The 27,780-nt window shown below is 39.0% G+C and overlaps 2 protein-coding genes across 19 annotated transcripts in view; both read right to left on the bottom strand.

The window, feature by feature from the left end:
• Positions 1-47: 47 nt before the first annotated feature.
• On the bottom strand, positions 48-18,352 carry TRM9 (RNA-binding (RRM/RBD/RNP motifs) family protein). 6 transcript variants are annotated; one of them, XM_008799760.5, is made up of 8 exons: positions 18,209-18,352; positions 14,459-14,801; positions 9,728-9,829; positions 9,506-9,592; positions 7,715-7,840; positions 5,553-5,831; positions 5,180-5,245; positions 48-984 (listed from the first exon to the last, which is right to left on the bottom strand). In XM_008799760.5, exons 2-8 carry the CDS (start codon positions 14,765-14,767, stop codon positions 925-927), a joined length of 1,029 nt encoding a protein of 342 aa, XP_008797982.1. In that variant the 5' UTR covers positions 14,768-14,801; positions 18,209-18,352; the 3' UTR covers positions 48-924. The 6 variants fall into 6 exon arrangements, with proteins under 6 accessions (XP_008797982.1, XP_088579206.1, XP_088579207.1 ...); XM_088723080.1 differs by having other exon boundaries at positions 14,567-14,801; positions 18,209-18,344; XM_088723078.1 differs by having other exon boundaries at positions 378-850; positions 18,209-18,344.
• A 2,738-nt stretch (positions 18,353-21,090) lies between these two features.
• LOC103713009 (dual specificity protein kinase YAK1 homolog) overlaps positions 21,091-27,780 on the bottom strand; it is a 35,684-nt gene continuing 28,994 nt past the window's right edge. Inside the window, exons 17-19 of one of the 13 annotated variants that reach the window (XM_088723070.1) lie at positions 24,830-25,101; positions 21,470-21,946; positions 21,091-21,314 (exon numbers count right to left, since the gene is read on the bottom strand). In XM_088723070.1, coding sequence (XP_088579196.1) covers positions 21,942-21,946; positions 24,830-25,101 — 277 coding nt within the window. In that variant the 3' untranslated portion in view covers positions 21,091-21,314; positions 21,470-21,941. Of the gene's footprint in view, positions 21,315-21,469; positions 21,947-24,829; positions 25,102-27,780 lie in introns of those variants that run through there. The other 12 variants (XM_026806904.3, XM_088723066.1, XM_088723067.1 and 9 more) reach the window with 12 other exon arrangements.

Below are 27,780 nucleotides of genomic sequence, written 5' to 3'. Positions count from 1 at the left end.
TAGTTTAAATTTTTTAAAACAAAATCATATTACTTGCTGCTAAAGGCTAAAGGACCATGAAAACTTAGGCTAATTTGCATTATGATGTCTTTTTTGGTACAATGGCAGCTCACACACAATGAGTGTACATGCAGCCCATAAGATCAAAAAGGATGCATTATGATGTCTTTAACCAGGCAATCCAAACAGCCCTTAGATGGATCTTTATGCCCAATAGACTATATATCTGTTCGTGCATGATGCAGGCTCTAAACTACCAGCCAAAGGAGACCATGTTCAAGTGGACCAGACTACAGGCAGCGTCTGATCAGACAATAAGCCAGCCATAAAGAAAATAAGTGGATCTAATACAATACTCTGTAGAAGTACTGCAGGACTTCAAGAAATATAACTAATTGCAATTACGAATTTGTTCTCCATGGCACCATAAACAAAGTAAGATTTGATGATGATGCAGGCTTTGTTCGGGCATGTACCCAACGACCAGAATCAGGAGTGCAGAAAAATAAGCCGTCTATCAAAATGCTGCAATAATTCAGCATATTGGTTTGTTCTGATCTTGCATCTCTCACCAAGATTATGACTAACTTAACCACAAATTGACAAAAACTCTCATGCTACCAAAAGCAATATTGTCAAATTAGCCGCGACATGTATCCACAAAATTGACTTCTATTCTGGGACTCCTAACTTTTGGTGAGATTTAGCCTAAATAACTTGTCACCTGCTAGAAGTGATGACATGAGTTTCTATCAACTGCTACACATCAGTTTCTGCCGCCTATTCAAAGCAACATCAACTGACTTTGTCAGTGCTACACATCAGTATCTGTCAGCAAACTGCTTGTCACCTGTTAGAAGTGATGACATGACCGGATCAGTGTTGCTTAATGTTTTCAGTAGCTAACATTGCTCAAACTGCATTTTAACTTTTCTGAGAATCACAATATTGCCTATATTCACAGCAGCAAGGCCCTTTCCTCACCTGTAATGACCAAAATAGTCAAACTATCATATCACTGTTCACAGTTAAATTTAAAGGTAAATATAAAAGAAAACTGAAAGCTTTAACTGTTAATTGCTTGCGCCATACAGAACTTTAAGCTGAAGGATGTAGTTTTCCAAAAAAAATAATGCAGCCATGAAGTTACCCATCTGTAGGGGTATATCCAATTCCAACATGCTTTCTGATGGCAATGACACAATAACATCCACAAACAGCACTCTCTCAGATTGTAAGATTTACCAGATAATCAAGTGCTACCAGGAATATACCAATACACAGGAATCTTTGTTGTCAATAGGTGGTGTTGAAGGTACTAATTTTAACTTTTGCCAGTGTGTGTAACATTCTACCATGAAAATACTTCCAAGGGAGAAATTACGCCCAAGCTTGGTCATTGAGTGCATCTACAGTTGTCCCCCCTACTAACGCGCGCGCAAAAAAAAAAAAGAAGAAAAAAGCATCAAAACTAACTAATTGTATGTCACATCATTGGAAAGCAACAAGAGAATAAAAGTAAACCTCTTTCTTTAAAACCTTGTATGATCAGCTATGGGTCATCCTCTTAGGGGCCAAGATGTATGGAAGAACAGAAATCCAACCACCATTTGCTCCTATTTAGGAAAGTCAAAGGATCAACATGAATTTGATGATAGTGGAGGATGACAGAGTTCGTATTTTGCTGCTTCCAACATGAGATAGTTGGAAGTGCATGGTGAGTATTCTTAGAGTTCAAGTAGAAAAGTCAGGATATATGTGGGTGGTGTAGCTTTGAATGAGTGGAGTAGGGTACATGAAGATAAGGGAATGGAGTTTCTAACCTAGTGGTGGTTGCATGGGAGTCCAGCTCTAGCTTTGAGTTCTGGACATAAAAGCCTCTATATGGTTAGTTCTAATTGTAACCAGGTAGAACGAAGTTATTAATAAAATAATATATTTTGTGTGCTGTGTTGTCTCTCTCCCATCTCATCCCTACAATCTTTACTATCTAATTCCACCATGTTGTCTGCATTTCTTGAACCTGAGAGGTTCTACATGGAAGATCTGTTGCTGGTTTTGGAAAGGTCAGTCACTGGACAGGATATGCCTTAAATTTGCGATGGAACACAATTTCATATTTTTGGAATCACATTTCAATCAACTACAACAAGAACATACAATCATCACAAGTAATAAAAATACAAGGAACAAATGTAAGTCCAACTAAACAGTAAGATTATAAGAGGCTTTGATCTCTTCCTTTTTTGAAATGAGCAATAAACAGCTTGACAGACTAAATGCTGTCAGTTAGGAGAGGTCAACCAGCAAGATAATCATCAACAATTAGCAATTGTATTAGCAACTGCGGGTCCTGGCCGATGCAACATATCTAGATGATGAACAGGTTGTCACACCTGCTAACTGGATTAGATCTCTTTTTCCCTTTTTTGAACCAGTCCATAGTAGCAAGAATCACCACTTAAGAGTACCAAACCGCTTTGGAATCTCCCTGGAAACTCATCCCTGTAGCCACTTCTTTATCAAAATAATTGTTAAGAGGCCAACTTCTCGGCACCCACTTCTGGTAACCAAGTACCAGTCTAGACTCTAGAGTCACCTGATTTCAGAGAAACATCTTGATCCCCTCTATAAGCAAGCATTTATGTACTCTGTCAGTTGGACTTAAGTAACAATATCGTCCCAGATACTGCATCCAATCAAGCTCGAAACTCTAAATCTGTAGCCAGAGATTTGAAAATAAAATTCTCTTTCAAGTTTCAACATATTCCCACATGTCCATATTCTCATTACAAGCAAGCTCAATAGTATGGTAGCAGTCTAACTCTTCCCACATACCATGAATGACAATATAGTCCTAAAAAGATAGATTTCCTTACAAGCACAGAACTTCATATCTTGATGTACCCAAGAAACCATTTTCTTCTTTCTACTAGAAGTTTGGACAGCCATACCCAAGCTTCCCAATCAATGTACAAAAATAAGGTAGCTCGATCTAACTTAGGGGCTCATCAAATGGGGGAAAAATCCAGAAATCATTCTCAAATGCTCGGATCAAGGTGGTGGTGGTGGTGGTGGTGGTACTGGCCCAGGGGGCACTAAAGGAATTAGACCTTAGAGTGACACTAAAGGCTGCACATGGTATTGGACATGATAAGACCAGCAAGAATTCAATAAGCACCTTACTACAGTGAGATGCATATGTGCACATTCATCCGAATACAGTTTGCCTCACTGGTTAATAGCATAGACGGAGCACAAACTAGTCCAAAGGAACGGACATTAAACAAAATCCATGCTCTAAGCACCTTTACATCCGAAAGAATCAAAAAAGAGCATAAGCAGTTTACCAGCCTGAAGGAGATGCACAAAAGTCGCAGCCTAATCGCAGCCTAGTTGTAGATTAGGCGGTTACAATGATTTACTGCAGAACAGGTTGAGACTGCTCTCTTCGTGAGCTCTAATAACAAGTCATGTCACACAGATAAATAAGATAAAATAGTTTCAAGGTGCTGCAATAAAGAGCATAGAGAACAAAAAAGAGAGTGGGTGGGATTGGGGGTTTGCGCTGGTGGTTTGGTTTTGTACAGCATACAAATGAAGATGCAAAAGGTGTACATTGCTAATTATTGATTTATTCAATTTTCATAGAAATAAACAAACGTGAAGGAATAAAGCTCAGTCCCTTTTATTAAGGATTGGTTTCACAGACTAAGAACCTGTGATGTCATTGATCCCTATCCAATCTGAAATGAAAATCTCATTAATAAAATACTTAAATCTTCTTTAGTTACCTATCATTTTCGGTAACCCAAGAATCCATCAACTTCTCCAGAATATGTGTAGAAAAACTAAGTCATATCATGATTCTTCACTTGGTCACCTATTGCTGCTTCTCAAAGCTCCTCTTTTGCATCCATTTCTAACTGTCCCCTTTGGTAGTATCAGACATCCACCTGCACACTTCATCTTTTATATTCAGATCTTCTGTCATATTCCCCTCTTCACAGCTCTAAATTCTCACCCCACAACAATGGTAACATGTTTGACTTTCCACAAGGTCTGGACGACATTTAGTCATTCTACAACACTCCAAAGATTCTGCTCAATTTGATTTAACTTCATATCAAGCATCTCCACTCCTTTGCAACCTTATAAACATCTTTCCCACAAATTTAAGCTTTGAAGTGATGTAAAAATCAAAACCTGCAGAATACGCGCACAAAAAACACATGTTGCCTCCAAGAATCTTTCTGAGCCTTTTAATCATACTTTCAAAATCCTCTGATGTATTTATCTCATGGTCTACTGTACCGGTCCGTACTGGTCCGGCAGACCAATACCGGATCAGCGTGGAATCCGGTACCGATACTTTATTGTTGAAGAACCGGTACGAGACCGGTTCGGACCGGTCCCGGACCGGTTCGGACCGGTCTCGGACCGGTACGCCGACCGGTACCGGTACGGCGGACCTTGATTTATCCTATGCCATCGCCTAAAGCAAAGTCATTTTGTATTCTGTGCTTCCACTGTTGATCATTTTTTGTGCATACATCATTAACTTTTAACTCTAAGTGCTCCTTTAACTATACAGTAAAAAAATAAACTAGGGAAAAAAATGACAGTGAAGAAATGTGCCTCTGCCAGAGCGAAAATAGAAATCCATATATGAATGTCTAACATGCAAAAGATCATGCCCCTCCCCTCCCTCTCGCACTTGCTCTACCTAGAGTCTGAATCTCATCAGCACTTTCCACAGACATGAGCATAAGCAATACAAATACATATAGAAGATTCATTTTTCATATTAAAGACAGCTTCCCAAGTAAAAACATTGGTTTCCAAGATGTAAAGCTAATATGGGATCATGTATGTTATATTTAATTTATTTTACTGAAATCTTGATCTTAATACATTAGCATACACCAATAACCATAGAAGTTGAAAAATAATTATAAGAAACCTTTATAAATAGGTACTTCATTTGCAATAATCATGTCGAAAGTATAAGGTGATCACATACAAAATTATCTACTAATGAAATTTTTTTTGCAATACATTGTGTTCAAGGTAAACTTCTAGATACACCAAAATATGATACAGTATTTCTACGTCAAAGCAGGTGAAGATGGAATGTATAATAAAAAGCCACTAAAAACCATTAGATATATTTACAAACCTTGCGAAAAGTAAAAGAAACCCTCCTCGAGCTTCTTTTGATAACATGTCCCCCAACTGTATCAACCTGTGATTCAGAGATGCTGTTTGAATAAATAATTCATACTCTATATATGTTTTTCAGTTAATTCTTATTACCTCTTTAAAAAATTCCAACCAAAAGTTTACGGAGCTCTAATACTTTGTTCACACGATAATTTATCAAACAAGCCCAAAAAGCAAATGAAATAATTTGCATTGCTCAAAAGAAAGCAAGGATCCCTTCACGAAATCCCTCTGCTTTCTTTTATTTATTCCCTTTATTGACCTTCGGGTAGAATGTTTCTTACTATAAAAGTGTATTTATTATGTCAACAACTACATCGATAGCATACCTTATGATGTGGAATATAGTGATGCCAAGCATATCGCCCTTCTCCAGACATCAAAAGCATGGATCGAGGAGGAAGGAAAATAGCTTTCCTTGTAAAATTTGAGAATTGTTGAGGGTTATTCCCAATAGCGGCAGCTGGAGCATGCCAAGTGCCTTGAGGATATCTCCTGAATTCCATAATGCATGGACCCGCCAATGAAAGACTGAAGATCAATTCATCAAATGCTGAATGAGTGTCTATATGTGGAGATAAACCCACGCCAGAAGGATATTCATTAACCTGTAACAAGTCCAGCAGGTTAGTTGGACTCATAAACAGATTTATTCGATGTTCGTACATATCTTGGATGTCCGTACATATCACCCAAGGGGTGGAGCTAGGATTTTTATGATGGTGGCCAGAATATGCAGGAGGGGGGTTGTGGAGGTGGGGGACAGGCACCAACGTAATCGATGGTTCTTGAACCTTAAAATGAATCATGTAATATACTATATAAAATAACAGAAAAAAACTTAAAAAATCAATTAACATTATGTCAAAAATGTCTTTTATCAGACATGCAACACATAAAATGTGACATGGAAGAAGGTGGGGGGAAGGGGGTGCACAGAAGCCTTTTCTTGTAATGTGACATACTTCTGACGTGTTCAGCTAGCAGTTCTCTCATGCACAGTGAATAACAGAGGAAAGTATAAAGGAGGGTGAGATCAGTTGGCAGTGCAGTAGAGACAGCACTGTTGCTGACGAAGGAATTAGTAGGCAAAAGAATATTTCATTCAGCAACTTTTCTCTGGTGCACTTCTCATCGTACTACATGATATGACTACTATTATATGCAAAAAAAATCATGAAGGACAACAAGCTTGAACCCTAAAGTTCACTGGTCAACCATATTTCAGGCATAAGGCAATGATATAAGTCTAAAGTCTACGCACTAACAAACAATACTATAACATTGGTACTCCTCAATGAGAATTTGGTTAGTGGACACTTAAAATGCACTGAAGCAAGGAAAGGAAGAAGGCTGATATTGGGGAAGGAGCAGCACAAACATTAGGACATTCTGATCAAAAGCTAGAGAAATACATGTACCATTGGTGTGCTGCACCTAACAATAGGAAAGAGCCAAGTGCCAATTAGCTTGGGCATTTTTGGGCCAATTTGCCAGGTCCAGGTTGTAGCAAGCCTTGGGAATTCTGGCCCAATGGTTGAACTAGGCTGAGATTTTGAGGCTTGATTGAGATTAGGGCTGGGTTGGGGCTGCATAAAAATTACCCTGACCAGCTAGAAACTAACCTAAGATATCAAAATAATATAATATTAGTATTGTATGACATATAATATCTATATTTGCCCCGTGAATCCATAATAACCCCCTCCATTGCTGCTACCCTGCTTCCCCTCACCACTGCCCACTTCCCATCTTCTTCCTCTGCCCCATCCCCTTTCCTCTCTCTCCCCTCTTACTGCCAGAACATGCTACTCTACTACCAGTGCTCCCAAAGGTATCGGGCCCCTTTCTCACTCACCCATCTACCACTTCCCTATAGCCAGCCACATGATAGATTACTTGCTAGTTTCTTTTGAATTTTAATTAGTCATGACTACTCTCTCCCTCTTCTTCCTCCTTCCTAGAGCACCAACATGGTGCATTACTTGTTAGTTTCTCTTGATTTTTAACAAGTTACTCTCCAAGCAGTCAGAACTTGGATGGGAACTCGTTAAAAATCAAAAGAAGCTCACAAGTAGTGCTACAGGTAGGTGGCAACACTCCCTCACTGAGCACAGGTCTACAACATTGGGTGCCCTCACCACGATCGTCCAATCTCAAGCCAATCCTCGCCATCACTACTAATAACTCCACCAACTCCTAGAACCAGCTCCTCCCACTTCCCATGGCAGCCACAGATTGACCCGATAACCTACATTGTGTTGGTTTGTGGAGGGCCAAGCCTATACCCAGTCTAGGTTTTAAGAGCTGGGTTGGGTTCAAGATGAAAGTAAAATGCTAGGGTCAAGCCAACTATTTGGCTATTTCTTATGGGTTACAACACAACCTAGCACGATAAATGCCCAGGTCAAGCACCAATGAGACCACAAAAATATAAGAAAAAAATTCTGGCAAAAGATGTAAGTTTCAACCAAACAAGTTAGTTACATACCGTCAGTTGATCCACTTGTTTACTTCTATCGTCATCAAGGCCAGGAAATAACATGATCTTCTTGACTATGTGAGAAACAAAGGATGGAAGTTCACCTAGAAACTGCTTCGAATCAACATTTTTGGTCTGTGCAAATAATGGAGAGATCCCAATCAGCATCAAGAGATGATATCCAGAAGCACTATGTTAATGAAGACAAAACTTGTAATAACTTGGACTATTGAGATAACAAGTATAAAGAAACGAGGAATATAAGAATTGTCATTGCATTCATAATAATTAAGAAGTTACACATTGTCCTCTCCTCATAAAGACATCTGCTTATAGTGGTAATAGCACTTTTCCCCAGTGCAATACCTAAGCTACCATTATCACAGTCATCATAATGAAAAGCGAATGTAGGAAGCAAGATGGAAAACAGAAGCAGGACTTTATCACTTCTAGATAAGTCGGACATGCATAATTCTATCAAAAGAAATGGAAACCTGGAAAATACCTAAAAATTTATATTTTCAAAGTGCCAAACATGTTTAAATACTGGTTGCCCAAGTCTTCATATGTTTCTGAAAGATTTCAAAACTTTGAGGGCAACCAAATTGAAATGGTTTCCCATTCATGCTTCCCAGTGAGGGCAACCAAATTGAAATGGTTTCTCATTCATGCTTCCCAATAAACATCTCCTGATTTTGGAGTCTGAATTATCTATGAATTAACTAAATTATATGTACAGATGAAAATGGAAAAATAACCTATGATTTGACATTTTAAGGACTAAAGCACATACGCACCTTAGAGGACTTCTATATTTAACAAAACACATCATGTTAGTGAAAGATCATGAAACACATCAATCATATTATTGCTTATGAAATCAACTTGCTGTGCCAAACAATGATATACCACCGAGAATGCAGGTGTAACTGAAAACACCACTGTAATTCACCTATTAGAGCACATAACATAGTGATCTCCTCATGCAACATAAGACAAACTCATAAGTCATAATGCAAAACAATGAAAAATTTCATCTTTAAAGCAATTAGGGATGGAAACCCATTAATCAGTCGCCTATGCAATTTTGTTAATGCCAGAACTGTAAGCATAGCAGTGATGAATATATAAAAGATTATGGTGTCAACAGAACCATGTTGTTTTGTTGCATGATATTTAAGAACTATGGGAGTCATGGAGCTTCAAAAGATATGGTAAAAGTTCCAATAGAGATGTAGAAGATAACCTCATAGTGCCAATTTATATTTTTGAGAATGTCTGCCCACGTAAATTAGAAGTAATGTGACAGAACCATAAACACCATTATCAATCATGTCATTCTCTCCAAATCAACCTGCTCTGAAACAATCTATACTTGAGTAGAATATAGGAGGTTGAGAGCGAGAATCATAAAACCTTATTAATCATGTGATGTCAACCTTTCACCAAATCAATTTTCGGTCCCATAAAGGGAAATGCATGGATTTGAAATTAAGGGTCTTATAATAAATGACCTATGGAACATGAAATTATCATTATTAAGTAGAGATAATTCCCCTTGATGGTTGATATTCCATCAGTAGAAACAAATGGGAAGCAGATTTCAAAATGCACCCGCTAAGAGATCAAAGGAGCTTGGTAGTGATGTTTAAATAACTCTGTTACAAGAATGATTGATCCCTGGGTCAATGAACATGAATGAAGTATCAAATTCATGGAATTCCATAATCAAGTGGAAGATTATAGCATGTCAAGATGAAAGAATTCTTCTGTAGCAGATATTTCCTAGAAGCAACTTACTGCATATAAAAACTCATAACCATAATGCTGAACTCTGCGTTTTGACAGTCTTTTCCATGGCCTAGTATCCACTTCTGCAAGAAGTTCCTGAGAATACAAAACACAAAATAAACTTGCACATGCAGAAATTTTAGAAACTTCACACCACATATGGACACAGCCTCCTGCATGTTTTAAAAAAAATGAAGAACAAGAAACATATGAGGCTTGAGGCTCCCTAACCTGCTCCTCCTTAAGAGTGATGAATTCATGCTCCAGATAAATTCCTGGAATTGCCAGCTCTGATGCCAATAAAGATACTGGAAGTGAATCATCGCCCAAAACCTAGAAATAGATGAGACTTTATTATGGCGAAAGAACAGAAGCATACAAAGGATTAAAAAAAGAGTGGTACCTATTTAAAAAGAAACATTATAGAAGATGCCAAGGAAAGCTCTATCAACTATAAACACAACATAAATATGGCATTGTATGTTGGGAACATGAGGCACTAAAGGGAGTACAATCATGGCCAAATTTATACACATGCTTGTCTAATTAACCAGTAGTATTTTACATCTACAAATACACAAGTATTAGCAAAATAAAAGAATGTTTCCAAAGAAATACTTGTACAACATAAATAAAGATATTAGAAATGAATTATGTTTTCACTTTTGGGCACTAGTCCATGGCAAGAGAGATGACATCGAGTCTCAACAGTTTGCAGAATGTTTCTAGTGTCATGTTCAAATAAACAATTCTCAAAATTGCCACTCAGTATTCTTAGATTTTTTTGTATAAATGATTGTTTATTAAACCAAATTATGCAAAAACTACATGAACAATAACATTTTAGGGATCCATAGAGCACACAAATCCACACCTTCAATGACATGTGACGACCACACTGAGTGGGGCCTCTGCTCCCGTGTCAATGAAAGAATACGCAATGGGGTATTGGGATGCAAGGTATGTCGTCTCAGTACCGAGCCCCGTACCGGTGCCACCCTGTCACTGTGTTGGTACGTCCGATATGGAGGCTGATTCAGCGTACTAAGTGTTGCCCTACGTTCCGGTGCCACCCTGTCACTATGTTGGTACATCCGGTATAGAGGCTGATTCGGCGTACTAAGTGCCGCCCCCCGTATCGTATACTGGTATTAAATCGGTATGGTATGGTATATACTCCATACCGTCTCGTTAGGTATGGTATGGCGTAGCATGTTGGGATGTCTTCAAACGTGCATTAAGTCTACATTAAACAGAAAAATACTAAATATGCCCACTTCTCAAGACACCCGTCCATACGGTTTAACACAAGAATTAACCCCAAGGTGCCCAATCAGGCCCTATTTTAAATATATGGTGTGTGCACAGATGCTAATAGAGGCGGGAGGACTAAGTGTTGCCCAAGTGTCGGGACACAACCATCCCAGTCCATCTCATTCTATAGAGAACCAAGGTCCCAAATTCATCCTAGGACCCAGTCTCTCTCTAGTCCAATATAGTACCGCCATATGATCGGGTCCTCAATCAGTGGTTCATGCACTTAATGAATTTGACAGGTTTCCCATCCTTTTCTAAAAAAAGAAGTCTTAGTGATGGGGTGTCGGGTTGAGTTGGTTTATTTAGCATTACTTATAAAATTAAGCTGTCTATTTGTTCATGACTTGTTCATAAATATAGTTTACATTGCTCACAATATCCTACCTAGTTTTCATTTATGCGATTCTAAAATCACTAGTGTTACTAGCAAGGAAAATGACAACAGAGTTTACATTTGAAATAAAAATGACTTTGTCAGACAGATTTGACACAGAAGTTACACAGCTGACATGGAACTTTCCTACTACTTTGCTTTGCAGTGTGATCAATGTCAATCCAATGGGAGCAATAGGAAAGTTCCACACTAGGTAGTTATTTTGTATCATATTTTCGTGACAGACTAGCACCAGCCCATTCTAAATACAAGAATCTATAAGCATTATAGAAACCTATTATAAGAACAATAGCATTCCTAAAGTGTGCACAACCTAATGGATCATTGTGGATTTTTAAGCTTGGATAATGTGAAAAACTTTCCATCTCTGTGTATCATTATAGCTTCGACAAACTTCTTTTAATTTTCAAGAAAACAATTGTTTTAGTATGTAATCCAAATGCTTGGACTACATGTAAATCATTACCTTGCTAAAACTTAACAAAAAATAAAAAAGAAAAAGAAAAAAATAACATTTATACATAGTCCAGGCAATTGGCCCATAGTTAGGCATTAGTTTGGACTAGAATTCAGGTCACGACTTTCAATTAAAACCTAATCATATTGGAAATAAATTTGTTATAGGTACTAACAACCATGTTACTGTCAGTTGATAAGGCATTGTTAATATCTAGATAAAAGATATAGCATCTCTTCATGTGATTTTAAGACTTTCAGACAACTTATTGAAGAAAACATCTATCTTTATGGATCATTTACATTCAGATGTTACTTAAAGGATGTCTGAAATCAACCACAAAAGCATCAGGTTTATTCTCATAATATTCGGTTTCATCATCAAAGTGCTCAGGTTTGTTTTTTGAAAATTTGTTCACCCTTAATGCTACAACATCCTCTATCTTAATAAGATTCTCCTGATTCTCTAAAGTTAATATGGACTTATTATCATTAGTTGGCTGATTAGTTTTTTTAAGTTTTCCATTGAATGGTTATTCAGCTGTCCCTAGTGAGATGTCCGTGAAATAACTTACACCGGACCAAATGGTCCAAATCTTGCATATAAATATCATGTCTCATCCATAAATTTTAAACATCCTAAAATTTAAAGATAGATAGGATCCAAATATTCTCATAAATGTTCACAAATCCTTGACTAAGGAAGAATAGGTCAGCGATGAAAACAATATCAGAATCCGTCAACACACATCATCTAGGAGCTACGGCTTGTCAATTTTCCATATGTTATGGTATTGTAATCAAGATTTATTGGATATACGATGCTCTTAACCTTGAAACAGAATTTCTATTCATCAAGAATTATGTTGACAGAAAGAGAGATCTTTACAAAATACTCGTCACTATCTTATTTTGCTAGTTCCTTACATAACAACGAAAGACCAAAGCCTTGAAAACCCCTCCCTTTTAAATATCTTCAATGCAGTGAAAGAGAATGCTTTCAACTGAACCATAGGGTCTCACACCTCACAAAATGTTGCCATAGATTAAATCCATAGCCTTCTAATTAGAAGGCCATCTATGTAAAAGTCACCAAATTACTACTCCATCCATTGGATAGATAGACGAGGAACGAAAACAGCTTTTCCTTCTGATGTTCAAAAGTGGAAATCTCATTAATGGAGGCAAACTTAAGAGGATTATTGGACCCTATGTGGTATCAAAAGCTCTTACAGATTCTGTAAAATAAACATCATCCTACATCTGCAAAACAGCTCAAAACTGAAATGAATAATCCTCTAGTCTCTCACATTCTGTATTGGCATATGAAACCATGAAGACTAAACTAAGCATCCTCTATTAGAGGACAACCTCAGCAAACAACTCAATCTCACAATGATTTTCATCAAGAATAGATATCCAGCATATATTTTACATCTTCAATCCATATATTCCAATATTATGGCATCATAGTTCTGCTTCTATTGTATAAGAATACCTTAAAAAAACAAAGTGTGTATGTCATTAACTATGCAAACATGCATCTAGCACATCAAAAGAAGTTTCAACAATTACCACATTTATATCTATTTGTCTTTTAAAGTAATAAACATATGGATCCTAGTTGCCAGAAGCAGGAGTGGTGTCAGAGTGGACTTGTGTGCGGGTATAGGAGGAGGGCCTCCCAGAGAAAAAGGTAGAACAAGGAAAACTCACAGGGGGCGCGCATGTGCATGAGTTCCCGAAGCAGGTTTCCCAACCTAAGTAGAAATTTTTCCCGGGTACTAAAGTATGGAATCTTCTATACAAAGGAAGACATCCACTAAGGAGGGGGGAAATCATAAGAATTTGATAGGCTAAGTCTTTCTTAAATTCAGCCTTACAACACCAGATTTGATATTAGTCAAAATAGCAGTTAAGAATTCTGGCATGGACCTAGTCCAACGAGATCAACTTTTGTACGCGAGGTAGGTCAAATTAGTCAAATTCATGAAGAGTCCAGGGTTACCACAAAAGTTACATTCCAATAAGTGGCATAAAATTTTTTTAGAAGGGAAACTCAATGATCTTATAAGTTGCAATGATCAATTAGTCAGGAACCATTTAATTTTCTATATTTCAATTCCTTTTAAGTTATTAGTTTTTCATGTTGTTCTTCAAATTTACAATTAGCATCTTTGTGGTGTAGTCTTGGAAAGGAGCCCAGAAACTAAAAGCCTAAAACAACACAAATATTGAGATCGAGGAGTGTGGCGTAAAGACACTATGACATTGGCGGGGAAAACAAATCCAATATGCAAGTTCAAAATGGATTGGAATCCTGACTTTCATACATACAGATAATGTATAGCGTTAGCCTACACATTTTCTTAAATCAGTATTCTAATAAAGAATAGATGGAGATAAAATGCATATGCAATAGTAACTAACTAAAGAAAACTTCATGTATGGCATTGTTCTACAGAAAACTATCCATAACACACCATATAGAAATACATATAGAATAATAAATCTCAACCACTAAAAACAACATGCCATCACTTATCATTTCATGGCAATAGGGATAAGTTAGTTTTGTACAGGACAAAATAGATATCTCAATGGCACATTCCACATTCTTTATGATAGATGAACATACACATACACCTTGTAGTCATTTTTTGACAAGTAAATACTGGGTGAAAGAGAGATAAAAATTACATTCAAACATCTAGATTCAGCATGTAGGTGTGGCAGATTAATAGAAAGAAATTATCTTTTAAAGCACATGCTGACACTCAGTTTACAATGAAAACCTTCTGAGGTGGCTGCGATATTGAATAACGTATATGCAGGGTTCGCCCACCAAGATCGGAGCAAGACGAGCCATTTAAAGCTTTAAAGGCAGCTTGAGCAGCACTTACTTCATGAAAGCAAACAATCACACGAGTACCAGTTTCATCAGCAGCATAGATTCCTATAACCTTCCCAAAGGTGCCAAAAACTGATTCAATATTATCAAAAGATATGCCCACAGCTGGCCCACAATTGGCAACATATAAGTTAGAGCTTGACTCATGATCCATCCCCTTTGGACGGGCGAATCTTGACTGGACTTTATTCATAATTGTAAGTAATATCGTTTGTTACTTCTTACCCCTGAAAAACATATGAATATAAGAAAAAACAGCAAAATAGCACAGCCATTTTTTCACAGATATATAACAAAGGGGAATATACAAGTAAAACAAAATAACATTTAATGGCTTCAAGGAAAAAAAAACAAAGTTAAAAATTGAACTAGATATAGCTTTTTTGGGTAAGTAGTTATATTGTAGCATGGCCAAGAAAAGCTATTGATGGACATAAAGCACTACATCATGCATGCCCATGCTATGTCCATAGGAAACCATACAAACCATGCACTTGAGACCACATGCAACAACATACCAAAGAAAGCAACCCATACAAAGCCAGTACAAAATCTCATGCAAGCACTGCATCATCATCACTACCACCGCGAGGGACCAAAGCAAATGCTCCCACCCAACTCATTGGTCGGTGAAGTCCGACAAACAGCATATGCATTGCACTATTGATATCAAGGCGACGCATCAAACTCATCTACAGTCTATCATGCGAGAGGACAATCAACTAGGACGGGGTCAAAGAAGTCCACAAAGGGGTTAGGTTATACTAGTGCATTCGAGTACATGAAGTGGTGTTACGATGATCAACAGACATTAACTGATGCCCATGCACAACTAGTTAGAAGGAGATTGCCATCCCCTAACACCTCGACAGCCATAAGCCATTAGGTCAGAGTGGGAATTGAAGGTACCTCCACCAGCATGGCAGTGGTGTGAGAATCCTCTAGCAAGTCATGCACCACCGCAACACCCTTTATACCTGTTGTAGTGCGGAGATGGGTGGAGACATTGCTCTCCGACATGGTCACCCACCACTATGCCTCGTGAAGCACATCAGAGTGGGTTCGACCATCCAGGCAATCCGGTGGCCAAACCCAATGGCCCCGAATGACTATAGATTCACTCGCCTAAAAAAGGCAATGAGATCCTAGGCAATCTGTGGTTGTCCAAGCATCTACAGATTCGGTGGAAGGCATCTTGCATATCCAGCACTAGTAGTGCCCTTGAGTGCATGGCTAGTCTATCAAGTCTGCGCAACCAACTGCTACCATATGAGGAGACCCGATTTTTCGAACACAAAAGCCCCCTTCCCGGTTGAAGCCACATTGTCCATTAAGGGGGCCTAATCTCCTAAACATGCCCTAGAGTCCACAACTACAACTACTTTGCCTCTAGCCACCACCGATGTGGCATGAGTGGTTCCCTAGAAGCCTCTTGACTGTCATCCTTTCCATCGGTTGAACTACGAGGTCTACAGTCAGGTGACAAATGTTGTGCCCCACCACATCTTCTCTTCCACTTATGTTTACTGCCACCTACATGGCTAGGGGAGCCCATAACAAACAATCCCGCCTCCATGGCTTACACTCTAGATGAGATCACCTCTTGAGTAGCCCCAAAACTAAGATCTCTCATCGATGCTCACCTTTGCTACCTCGTTGGCACATGCCCTCATCCCTTGATGTCGCACTTGGCCTCTTTATGAGGCATCTTCTAGCAACCTGCTCAACCACCACCTTGAAATCCCTAATGAGATGGCCCAATGATAACAAGTCCTTCCCGTAGTTTCGTGCTAAGTGGAATCAAATTGCATGTCGATTTGACAAAACATGAGTCGCTGCATCCTGCAACTTGGAAGACCCTCATCCCACCAATTTACTCGGTCACTGATCCCACATTCATATCAGCAAACCATGGCCCATAGAGCAAGGCCCCTAAAGTCACAAGGAAGAAATAAGTTGGAACAAAGAATGTGGAACCGAGCCGAATCGGCTGATTTTGCCCATCCGAGCCGTACCAGGCCCACCAGTACAATTCAACCATTGAAAACGGCTCGCTGCTGAAGCCGGAGAAGGAGAAGAGAAAGAGAGAGCGAGCGGGGGAGGGTGAACGAGGGGCGACGGACGGCGGCGGAAGGCTGCGGGGGGGGGGGGGGGGGGGGTGACAGAGGCCGCAACTTCGGCCTCCGCCGCCCCCTGCGGCCTCTGTCGGCCCCACACAGCCCTCCGCCGGCGTCCGCTACCGCTTGTTCTCCCTCTCTCTCCCGCTCTCTCTTATTAAATAATTCAAGCAACACAGCATTATTAAATATCATAATGATACATCTTCATTTCAGTAATAAATTGAGTGGGTTTCCCTAACTTTCCCTTAAGTTAAAAAAAAATCATAAAGATGAAGTTTTGTCGAATTATGCAGTAAAGATTTTCAAGTTATCTTACTAATATGAGAAGAAAGGGTGTCCAAATTTTTTCCATAGGCATGAGTCTCATTTCCTCATAAAGCTAGACATTCATATAAAAATAACTAAAGATAAAACAAAATATCATAATACAACCACTTATAGCAGTTGCCATGAGTTTCACATGAACCACTTCCATGAAAGGTGGAATTGTAATAGATACATAAGAGGCCTAGCAAATTTAACAAACATATATAGTATAATAACTCAACCAAAGATCTAAGAGTCAATTGGACAAGGTGTGCCATCCAACAGCCAATACGGTACATGTCATGCCATGTACTTAGTTCTTATACAAATAAGAGATGAAACAGACCTGGGGATTTTCAGAAAAATCTACTTAATTATTGGATTTCCAAAACAGGGTTGCATTTAGTATTTTGTAGAAACAGATCATTTTATGTTTTATTGCATTATACCCCTGTCCTCATGATTAATTAAGGAGCATTTTTGGCTGTGCATTAACATGTTTTATAGGTTCATCAACCAAAGCTCGTCTGGAGAGGAGAAAAAAAGACTTTTCTGATCAGTTGTGGAACAAAGGAGACTAGTTGATATAAACATAATGAAGGAGATTCTGGTGCTCTTGATGATTACTCTACTGAAGAACAGAGAGAACCAAGGCCTATTGAACCACCACCCAGATTCTGGTGACACAATCTAGAAGATAGTTGTGGAAGCCAAGAAACTGCTAATGCAGCACTTTTTCCTGACACCTAAAGCAGGGAAATAGAAAAGAGCCTGCTTTCATACCCAACCAACTATGCAACAAGTAATTCTATCACTAGACACTCTCATAACTGATAATTCAAGACAACATAAAGAACAGAAGCACCTTAATCTCTAATCAAACTAAACTACTTGAACCATATATCATTTGCCAAAATTAGCTGGAAAAAGAAAAAAAATAAATTAATAAATTTTCTTCCCATCTCAGCAACAGATTTATCTTCAACTAAATCGGTACCCGCTGTTGCTAAAGAAAATCAACCAAAATATACCGCCCGAGATCTAACCAATGTTCACAATACACCACTAATTCCCAAACCATTTCTTGAAAGGCGTCCAATCCCACAAAGAAAAGAGAGAGAAGAAACGAAAAGAAAGAAAGAAGTCCGTACAAATGAATCTGCAAAAAGTCGTAACAGATGAACGAGATAGAGAATAGAGAGATTTACCATAGAGAGACGACTGAATTCAGGCCGGGGAGGAGAAGGATTGGGCCTTTTTTTTCCCTTTAATTCTAGGGTTTGCTTTGAGACACGGAGGGACAGACGTAGGCGGAAAATTCAGCCGCCTTCTTGTTGGCCTTTTATAAGGACAGGAGAGGAGAGGAACGCTGTTCGCGAATCGCGGCATGCAACTCTCGGAAACGGGATCCTTCGCCACGCAACTTTGGACACGGAACCACGTGGATAGCCACCACCAAAGCGGGTGGAAATGGGTCGGCTCAGACCGGACCGGGTCACGAGTGATCTCGGCCCAGCCTAATTTTTTATTCAAATTTCAATTTTGGATCCAGATTAACCTAATAAAAGATCAGATCGGATCGTATTGGGTCCACGGCTATAATTTTTGATCCAATGGATTATTCAGGTCGAGTTGGATCCATATATAACCTAGTTCCAATTCAAAAAAATTCGAGGCCGGTTCGGGTTAGATCCGAACCCATTCAACTTTATAAAGTAAATGCTGAATGGGTCGAGTCCAGACCCATTCAGTATTCATCCACAACGCGTTATAAAAGCGTATGCATAATGGGCCTTAGCTTCATATAGGCTTTGGTGGCGGGGTCCTCGAACTCCCTCTCCTTGATACTGGTGCCGTTCAGTGAGACATTCTCTTGGTGCTCCGAGCCCCTAGCCGTCTCGTTGGCATTGGACTGGGTCTTGCTGGAGTTGGCGCATCCCATTGTGCATCTCGTTCTTGTTGTTGTAGCTCTGGTTCCCATAGGGGTGTTGCATTTGGCTTTGCTCCGAGCCATCTACCAGCATGGAATTATAATCCGCCTACTGCATTGTTGGCTATGACGACAGAGTGGATGGACATACCCCTGAGGGGGCGTTTGGTAACCCCAATAGGATCACCAAGTAGGATCATCGTGGTGCAACCAAACGCGGTAATCTCATCACCTCCACCCACATCACCCTTGATCCTAGGACGATCACCCCATACCAAACGCCCTGTGAAGGGGATGGCATACTTGGAGTGCTCGTGGATGGTCTAGAAGATGAGTTGGCTGATGAGGAGGCGGATGACATTGTGCTGAGTGAAAAATGTCCTAGCACTTGGGGTGGTTGGCGGCGAGCTCCGCCACAGCCTACGCCACCATTGCCTGCACTTTCGTGGCACCTTGGCGAAAACTGAGCAGAAGCTAGTGAGCACCGTCTGCTCAATACTCTCCGAGTCACGAGCGAGATGGGTGATGGCGAGCGCGACGTTCTCCTGGGCCTCCACCTGGCCCTCCTTAACCAGATGGATCGAAGGCCCCACGTCGTCTTCTTTTGATGATGAACTTGCCGTAGCGATCGTTGCCGCGGGTGACGAGGACGAGGGAGGCGTCGGCGCAGGCTTCCGTAGTATTTTTATAAATTTTGGAAGACCTGCTATTGGTGGTGCTTCTGCACGGTTTGTGGTTTGGTTGCTTTATAAATTTTGTATGGTTAAGCAGAAAATCTGCTGCTATCATTGGCTAAGTGGCTACCGTATTCTCTGTATCCTCAAATGAATTGCATTTGTATTGATTGAGCATTGGTGGCACGTAGCATGGAAGGATCGAACGGGTACTACACTTGGTATACTGCTGGCGGCAGATAAGGAATCACATATTAATTCAAAAAGAGAATAAAAAACAACCGTAATCTTACCTACTTCTGGTTGTATCGTTGAATGTCTTATATTTTGAACCCTTGCCCGGTATCTACATGGTATTTGCCTTTAAATTGCAGTTAAATGGAACTGATGGTTCCCCTCTGTTTGAATTATAACAATTTTAGATCTTTATATTATTGAATAGTACATAGAAAAATAATTACTTCTGGTTGTATCTGACGTTTTCTCCTTTACAAATTGCAGCAATTATTCGACATGCTCCTCGTGCGTAGTGCTGAGTGAGATTCTTTTCAAATCGTTGTGAGCAACGCAAATTTCCAGCATGCAGTACTCGCAGAATTATGGGAAATTAAGCAGTGCCCCCTACATTATAGGTGCTGAACAGCCCACCTCCAATCAGCAAGGCTAAAATTCTGTCCACGCAAACAGAGCAATGATTTTTCTGGTGATGATATAAACTTACATAAATAGTGCTCTCTTATCTTAGACAATGGTAAGTTGAATCAAGCCAGTGGCTTGGACAATGTTAAGCTGCAGCCTTTTTTGCAATGTAAAAACTGCTAACAATGCTTAAAAGCTGTGACCAAGACAATGCCAAGCATACTCGTCCTATCCTTTTGCTGGGAAACACAGCATACATAGATGTTTAATAGTCCCTGCTTTTTCTGTTTTGTTATATAACTACCATTTATGTTTCCACATTGAGTCTTTGACTTGCTTGATGTTTGAGGCTTATCATCTTATTTCTTGACGGTTTGAACCATTCAGATGCGACCATCCAGGCATTTGGGATGCAACCTTAAATTTGAATAGATAGTTAAGTCATAATACTATTATAAGTCTTGCATATATATAGTTTTATTTATCTTTTCGTTTTTTTCTTTTTTTTTGTCTTATCCCCTAAATATAATGATTTATTATTATAATTCATTATATTATAAATAAATATAATAATGAATAAATATAATAAAAATTTTAATATACCAAAAGCCTGATAATAGGTTTCAAAAGAAGAAATAGAAAAAAATTGATCATTCTAGTCATTCTAAGTCTTAGCTAAATACTACATCATACAAACCTTTCTTTAACAGTCCCAAAACGGCATCCCACACATCATGCAGGGAAAAATGACAGGTAACAATCTGGTAAGATGGTCCAAAATATGGACAGCATTGGTAAACTGGAAATAGGCACGAGACAACGAGCAAATAGATGAAAAATTGGAAGATGGAACAAATAAATTGCATGCATCGGCCATATAGTATTAAATGTCCATACAGAGTTCGCTTAGCCCGTGCATACACACCGAGATTTACTTTCAAAGCAGCCAGTAAACCTTGAAAGTTCAGATTCTCCATTTTTAATAAAAAGCAACCTGCACTCATTTGTTTCCTCAGAAGGGAAGGGGAACCATCAGGGTAACAGAGGTGCAAAAATAAGTCCTGTCAGAGTCTGAAAAAGACATCAGAATTCCTGTCTATAATCAACGCCTTTAAACGGTTGAGTGATGAAGTTTGAAGCTTGAAAAATCTAATGGTTGCTAAAGCCATGCATGTTTTGTTTAATCATCTGTCAGTATATTATAAGAATAAAAGGCTGGTAATTACCTTTAAATATTTCCAGCAGATTGTGCGATCCAAGCGAAAACCGTCTTTCCCTCCTTTTCCTTTCTAACTGCGGGATACACCTCAGAACAGAAGTTAGAAACATCCATAGAGATATCTAGCCATATAATTGTTGGCTGAAGTATACCACCAGAAACGAAAGCACAGAAGCCCCTATTGGGCTTAGGAGTTGAAAGATCAAAAGATCACATAACATAAAGAATGGGAAATTGCCATAGCTATAGCATTTTATCTGTGAAGCACAATGTTTTATCAAGACCCAAATGAAGACTGTCAGAAACAGCACAAGCAAGGCAACTGGAATTTTCGAGCGCAAATTTCAGTGCCTGCAATAAATGACATCCTGTTGGTCGGCCTTCCACATCACAAGATCCTTCCATAGTCCTTTCTTGCATGGTACGATGGTACAGTGGTTGCAACGGAATGCCCAGTCCTTCGTCCTACAACAAAAAAATCAGCCTGTCCCAATGTTGAGGAGATCATACTTTGTGACCATAAAGGTAAGATATTCTACTATCTAGTGTGGCATTGCAATGAAAATGCCAGATTGTGAAATGACCATAGGAGCAGTACATGAAATGCAGGGCAAGGAAATTAGATGTGAAAATGCATGTAATCTAGGAAACAGTCCGACTTGGAAAATAAAAGGGAAACACGTGACCACTGGGATACTTATTCTTCCAGATAATTTCATTTCCCACTGTTTTTCCTAATGTTTTCAATGTGTAGTCAAATAGGATCAAAAGGATAGTATGTTCTCTGGTAACCTAGCATTTAGTCATCAAGCAGTTACCACATGCCATATCATATGGGCATGATGAATATGTGAAACCCCTTGGCAAACAAGGACATCATGTCCCTTGTACTTACGATAAAAAACCTTGCATTATTGAGGAAAAAAAGAAATACATCATATATTGCATCATGAAAGTACAAAAAGTCTGCCCAGATCCAAAAATTGAAATAACATGCATGACAACTTTCACAACAAATTCATTAATACAGCATGATTTAGCATACTTAAGTATCTTAGCAAATTTCGCCACTTGAAATGCTAAACACTGAAGCATGCATGGTACACATAGATTATGTCATGTACTTCAACTCCGCCTTGGACAGTTTAGCTCCAATATATTCCTTAATTTTAGCCATCAATACACATGTATTATTGCGATACAAATTTAGATGCTGAAGAATTACGTTGAGCATTTGAAGTGTTGCAGCCGCACAACTTTGTTGTCACACTTCTGGCCTAACCACTATCTTAGAAAGGTAAATAGGAAGTTGTTCTCATGGATAATGGTATACAAGTATATACAAGAATTCAGTTCATTTTCTTATTAACCCTGAAGAGGATGACATGTCTCCATATTATCCAAAGAACCAGAATTTAAAGATTATAAGAAGCCAAATCCATCAAGATCTGTACATACCTGAACAACAGATTATATGCAGCATTTGATACAAATATTGGCTCAATTGACCATGATAGTTATATATTAAAAAAGGTTGAACATGCATTAATGCATATGCACAATGTATGTTCTCATGTTTAGACAATATCCATGAAGAACAGTCAGTTGATAGGAGGTCAGTCCTTTATATATCTCTGCTTCATGATTTGTGCACATTAGCAGTGTGTGCCATCACATGCTTACCAACTTCTGGAGAAAAAAGTGAAGTCTGATCACAACATTTTTATTTACCTTAATTTTCTTATTTCCTAGAAAATTTGATTATATAATCTAAGTCAATGAGTTTGCACCTTACACCTTACCTAAGAGTCTGATTGCCTTACCTTATATCTAGGCTATTCTAAAACATGAATCAATATTTTGAAGGAGTATTTGGGCGAGACTTATAGATGATGTGATGTGCAGTCCTGAAGCATTGCTCTAGAAACTTGGTCTTTCCTGGCTGCATCATTCCCAAATGATAAAAATACGGGCAGAATTCTTTTTAACGTGATTCTAGTAACCAACATATCACAATCCAGGCTAGGTATGGTTTAAAGTTTTAATATGGCCGACAATTCTTACCTGAACATTAAATGGATCGAGCTTGGATAAAAGCTGACTTTCTTTTGATCGTGGTGTCAGATTGGGTTAAATGCACCAACTTTTTCTAACATGTGATGGCTGTTTTGTTGTATACAGATAAGATGGGAGGACACTGACATGATTATGAGCACTAGGCACAACCCAGCTCCAATTATATCATTTATAGGAGAGTTTCCAAATAAGACGGCTAGAAGCCACTATGCCCTAGGAGAGCTTCCAAATAAGATGGCCAGAAGCCACCATGCCCTTTGCTTCTTACAGTCAAATAAAAAAAGGACAAAAAATTGGGATTAAATTGGCCTCCCTGTCTCCACCTCAGAGTTATATGGAAAAAGTTGGAAGCTAGAATTTTATCTATTATTTTATGATAGATTTTTTGGTTTGTATACATTGAAGGGCTAAATTAACAGGAATCAAGGCCATGTAGCTCTGAGTTCCGTCAAGTTGAACCAGATCGCAATGGTTGACCAGTTGCCAGCTACATGTTTAGCAACACCTGTGTCACCTCGACCCTCCCATCACCTCAGTGTACCAACATGGGTATGACTCCACGAAAAACTTCTTAAAGATAAAGGATTTGACACTTTGGCATATACTCACACCAGACACTCCTACCCAAGTCTATACGACAAGGTGGTGCATAAAGTCTGCGTCTGGTTCAGATCTAGCCTATGTTTTCATTGTATAGTAGATGACCTGATATCAAGAATTGCCGAACCGGGCCGTACCATCCGGTTAAGGCCAAATTGGGCCGACCCGGTCTCTGACCGGCTCGTTTTGCTTATACAAACAGCCGGAACCTCAGTAACACCGGCTGGAACCGGATGAAACCGGATGGTTCCGTCCTGTTCGACCAGGACTCGGTGCGAACCAGTTGGTTCGCACTAAGTCGAGGCTATTTTGGGCCTTTGGAATTGGCCCAAAGCCACAGGGCGCGTGCGCTGTGGCCTTTTTTGCCACAGCGGGCGGTGTAGCTTTTTTTTGCGCGTGGATGCGTGAACCAAGCCAACCGGTTCAGTACCGGTTCGGTTCGGTCCGAACCAGACCGGGCACCGACCAGTTCGACACCCGGTACTGGTTCAGCAATCCTTGCCTGATATTATATATGCACTTAAGTGATTAGGTCAAACACACTACTGCTCCAGAGCAACACTGAAATTCACGTAATTGCGCCATAATAAAAGCTAAAAATATTTCTTAAAGGAACTAATATAATAATAAGAAATTTAATTTAAAAGAATGTCACGAGAATTAAGCAAAATGATTTGGCTATGTAAGTTACCCCAGGGCATGCCATTGGTGAACAAAGCATTGGTAGAAGAATAAGAACCTTCCATACTGTAGTTTGAACGAGTTGGCTGATCATTCTGATGATTTCTTTCACCATGAATAAAAGTAGAGTTCATATGACTGAACTGATGAACTGATCGCTGTCCAAAGCGGCTGGGAATGTTTTGTGAAAAATGGGACAAACGGCCATAGCCAACATGCATATCATGGGTAGAAGTGTGACTATTCTCACCAAGTGAATATGCCTGAAACGGTCCATCTGTTCTGTAATCAAACAGGCAAAAAGGGAAAAGGAAAATGAATTAGATTTTCTTGAGAGTCAAAAAAGACTAGAATTAGAATATAGCCTACAGCATCAACACAAGACAATCCGGTTTAACTTTACAAGAATTCATAAAACACAATTTAATTACCATACTTCAGCAGAGATGGTGAATTATTCAAGATCATAACCATGGATATAACCAATCAGTATTGACTTTTGCTCCATCGACATGAAATAATAATGCACATACGAAAAAAAATTATACAGTTATATGCTAGTGTGAAATAAAGATGAATATTTTACAGTCTTCTATAATTGTCGGAACAGTCAATTACAAGCTTTTTTTGTCCAATATACTAAGGTCATCTTGGTACGAGGGTGACATCTGAAAATAAAAGAGACATTCTTGCATCTCCGGTGAAGGTTAAGTCTATTTTGTTGAATTTCACCTTTTAGGACAAACAGTTTACTGTCTACTATGGTTGTCAGCAGATTCAGTATCAAGGATTCATCATCAAATATACAAAGGCTACCTTGGTGGGAGAGACATCTAAAGAAGTAAGATATTCCAGTATATCCAGTAAAAGTTTAACTTGTTGCATTTCACTTTTCCTGGCATCCAGGATACTAGTTCATCTCTCCGAGCCACCTTTTTCTGACATACAAGGAGTGAGGACTCTTGTTCAACACCCAAGTGTCCCTCCCATTCTCTTCACACTCTCTCTATATTCACCCCCAATTCATCTCTTCTACTTCTACAATCCACCCATTTCCCCATGCATGAACAATGACTCTAACTTGACATTACACATGCATCCTCCTACTCTTATCCTGTCTAGATTCTCTTCATTTCCTTGCAGCCATTCAACCCCCATGACAAATAACCATTTTCACTATGTATAAGGAGATTGGACACAGACCTGAAAAAGGGCCCCTCACTGCTCTGTCCTATCAGGGTTCTCTCTCTGGTCTTGTAAGCATCTGATCCCTGTCAAAAAAAAAAAGATATTTGTCCAATGGATGAGGAGCTAGTACATTTTTTATCCAACACCAAAGATGGTCCATTCTCTACAACCCATTAGTAATGACTCAAGGGTTCAGCCCATGCGACACTTTACCTCTCTTAACAACTCCATTTCCACTCTTGTAAGGAAAAAGAAAAAGGATTCCAAATTTCAGCCCCCTCTCTTCCTTGCCCTCTCTCCACTACTACATTAAAACTTGGTGCATGCGAGACTTTCTCCTCCTTTAGTAACTTTCCTAATCACCCCCACCAAAAAGTATTTTAAAAAAGTTCTCCTGATTCCTCACTCTCACTGCATGAGAATTGAGAAATGATATAGATCTCCAGAAGCCCAACCCCTCTCTTCTTCACCGTCCACAAGCCTAATATACTTCTTTTATCCTCTAGTAAGGATTTCTTTCTTTCTTTTTATCATTCCTGTATTTTTATTTTTTTCCCCGTAAACTGCAGGTCATCTCTACTATGGACTCGCTCCAATTTATCTTGATGTAAACATAGCTGTCACAGGTTTGTCTTCTCTTCTATGGTTAAGTTGATCCTTTGTCCTTAAATGTTTCTTTATTACTTTCCCCACAATATCTTTCCAGGACGATACGTTCCCAAGCCTTTTCCCTCTTATACCCATCCTTTTGAAACTGGGCAGCCTCATGCTAAGAAACACAATATAAGCATTTAGCATATAACCAGAATCCATGATTTCTTTGGAAGCATCAATAAAGACGAGCAGCTCAGGACACAAACAAAATAGACCACCAAATCAAGGTATGTACATTATATTTATAGATATTCTATTTTTAACTTATATCCCAATATTCTTTGAATTTCTATGGGCAGCTATTTTCTTCTCTCAGAAGAATGTAAGAGGAAATGAAACTCAATCTTACATTTCATTTTTTTTTTCCAACATAATTTATGTGAATCTATTGCATTATGGTAGTGGGAATGGAACTGATGGAAAGACAGACAATGCTCACGTTGACGAAAGGGCATCCTTTGAGGTCATAGGTTTTTAGTAGTGGGTCTATGGTAGTCCCGATCTACAGACTGCTTCAGACAGGGGAACCATAATCGGGATGTTGCACTTGAGAGATGATGCACTTTCTGGCTTGCCATATATCTGTAGCTTTTGGCCAATTGGACTTTGCTCAGCCCCTTGGCATCCCCGCTACATGTGAGCAGTCTCAGCTTCAAGTGGTGGGATTCCCACTGAGTTTCTCAAAAATTAGATGTGTAACTTTTAAGTTACATGATTCTTTCATGTGCTTCAGTCAACATACAAGAATATTTATAGATAATGAATCATCTTGTTTTGGTAATTGTTTATTCTATACTCCTTGCTTAAATAACTATATGAGATGCAAACAACAATTTTCTAGAAAAAATAATTAGAAAATTTAGTCCATATTCTACAAAATGGTAAGACCCACATAATGGGCTGGAAAAAGAGAATTTGACCGCCACACACCCCTCTCCCCCTGGGGAAAAAGAAAAGAAAAGGAAAGGAAAAACCTAGAAGAAGATACAAGAAAACAACGACAGGATCCCCATATGTGAAAGTTTAACTCTCAAAATAAATATGAATGTGTCGTAATTACTGAATTATTATTAGAAAAAACTTACATGCTTTAAGTATGCATGTTATGAAATTCTTTAA

This window comes from Phoenix dactylifera, chromosome 6, assembly GCF_051530095.1.
Source record: "Phoenix dactylifera cultivar Ajwa chromosome 6, Ajwa_hap1_PhDact_Kaust_v1.1, whole genome shotgun sequence".
NCBI lineage: Eukaryota > Viridiplantae > Streptophyta > Magnoliopsida > Arecales > Arecaceae > Phoenix > Phoenix dactylifera.
This window is presented reverse-complemented; position numbering and strand designations above follow the sequence as displayed.

Excerpts from the sequence above, each read along its gene's own strand:
- TRM9 (XM_008799760.5), bottom strand. The coding sequence starts at position 14,767 with ATGAATAAAGTCCAGTCAAGATTCGCCCGTCCAAAGGGGATGGATCAT. Across the intron at positions 7,841-9,505 it reads GTTATGAGTTTTTATATGCA|ACCAAAAATGTTGATTCGAA; the intron begins GTAAGTTGCTTC and ends TTATTTGCACAG. Across the intron at positions 985-5,179 it reads TTTCTTTTACTTTTCGCAAG|GTGAGGAAAGGGCCTTGCTG; the intron begins GTTTGTAAATAT and ends TGGTCATTACAG.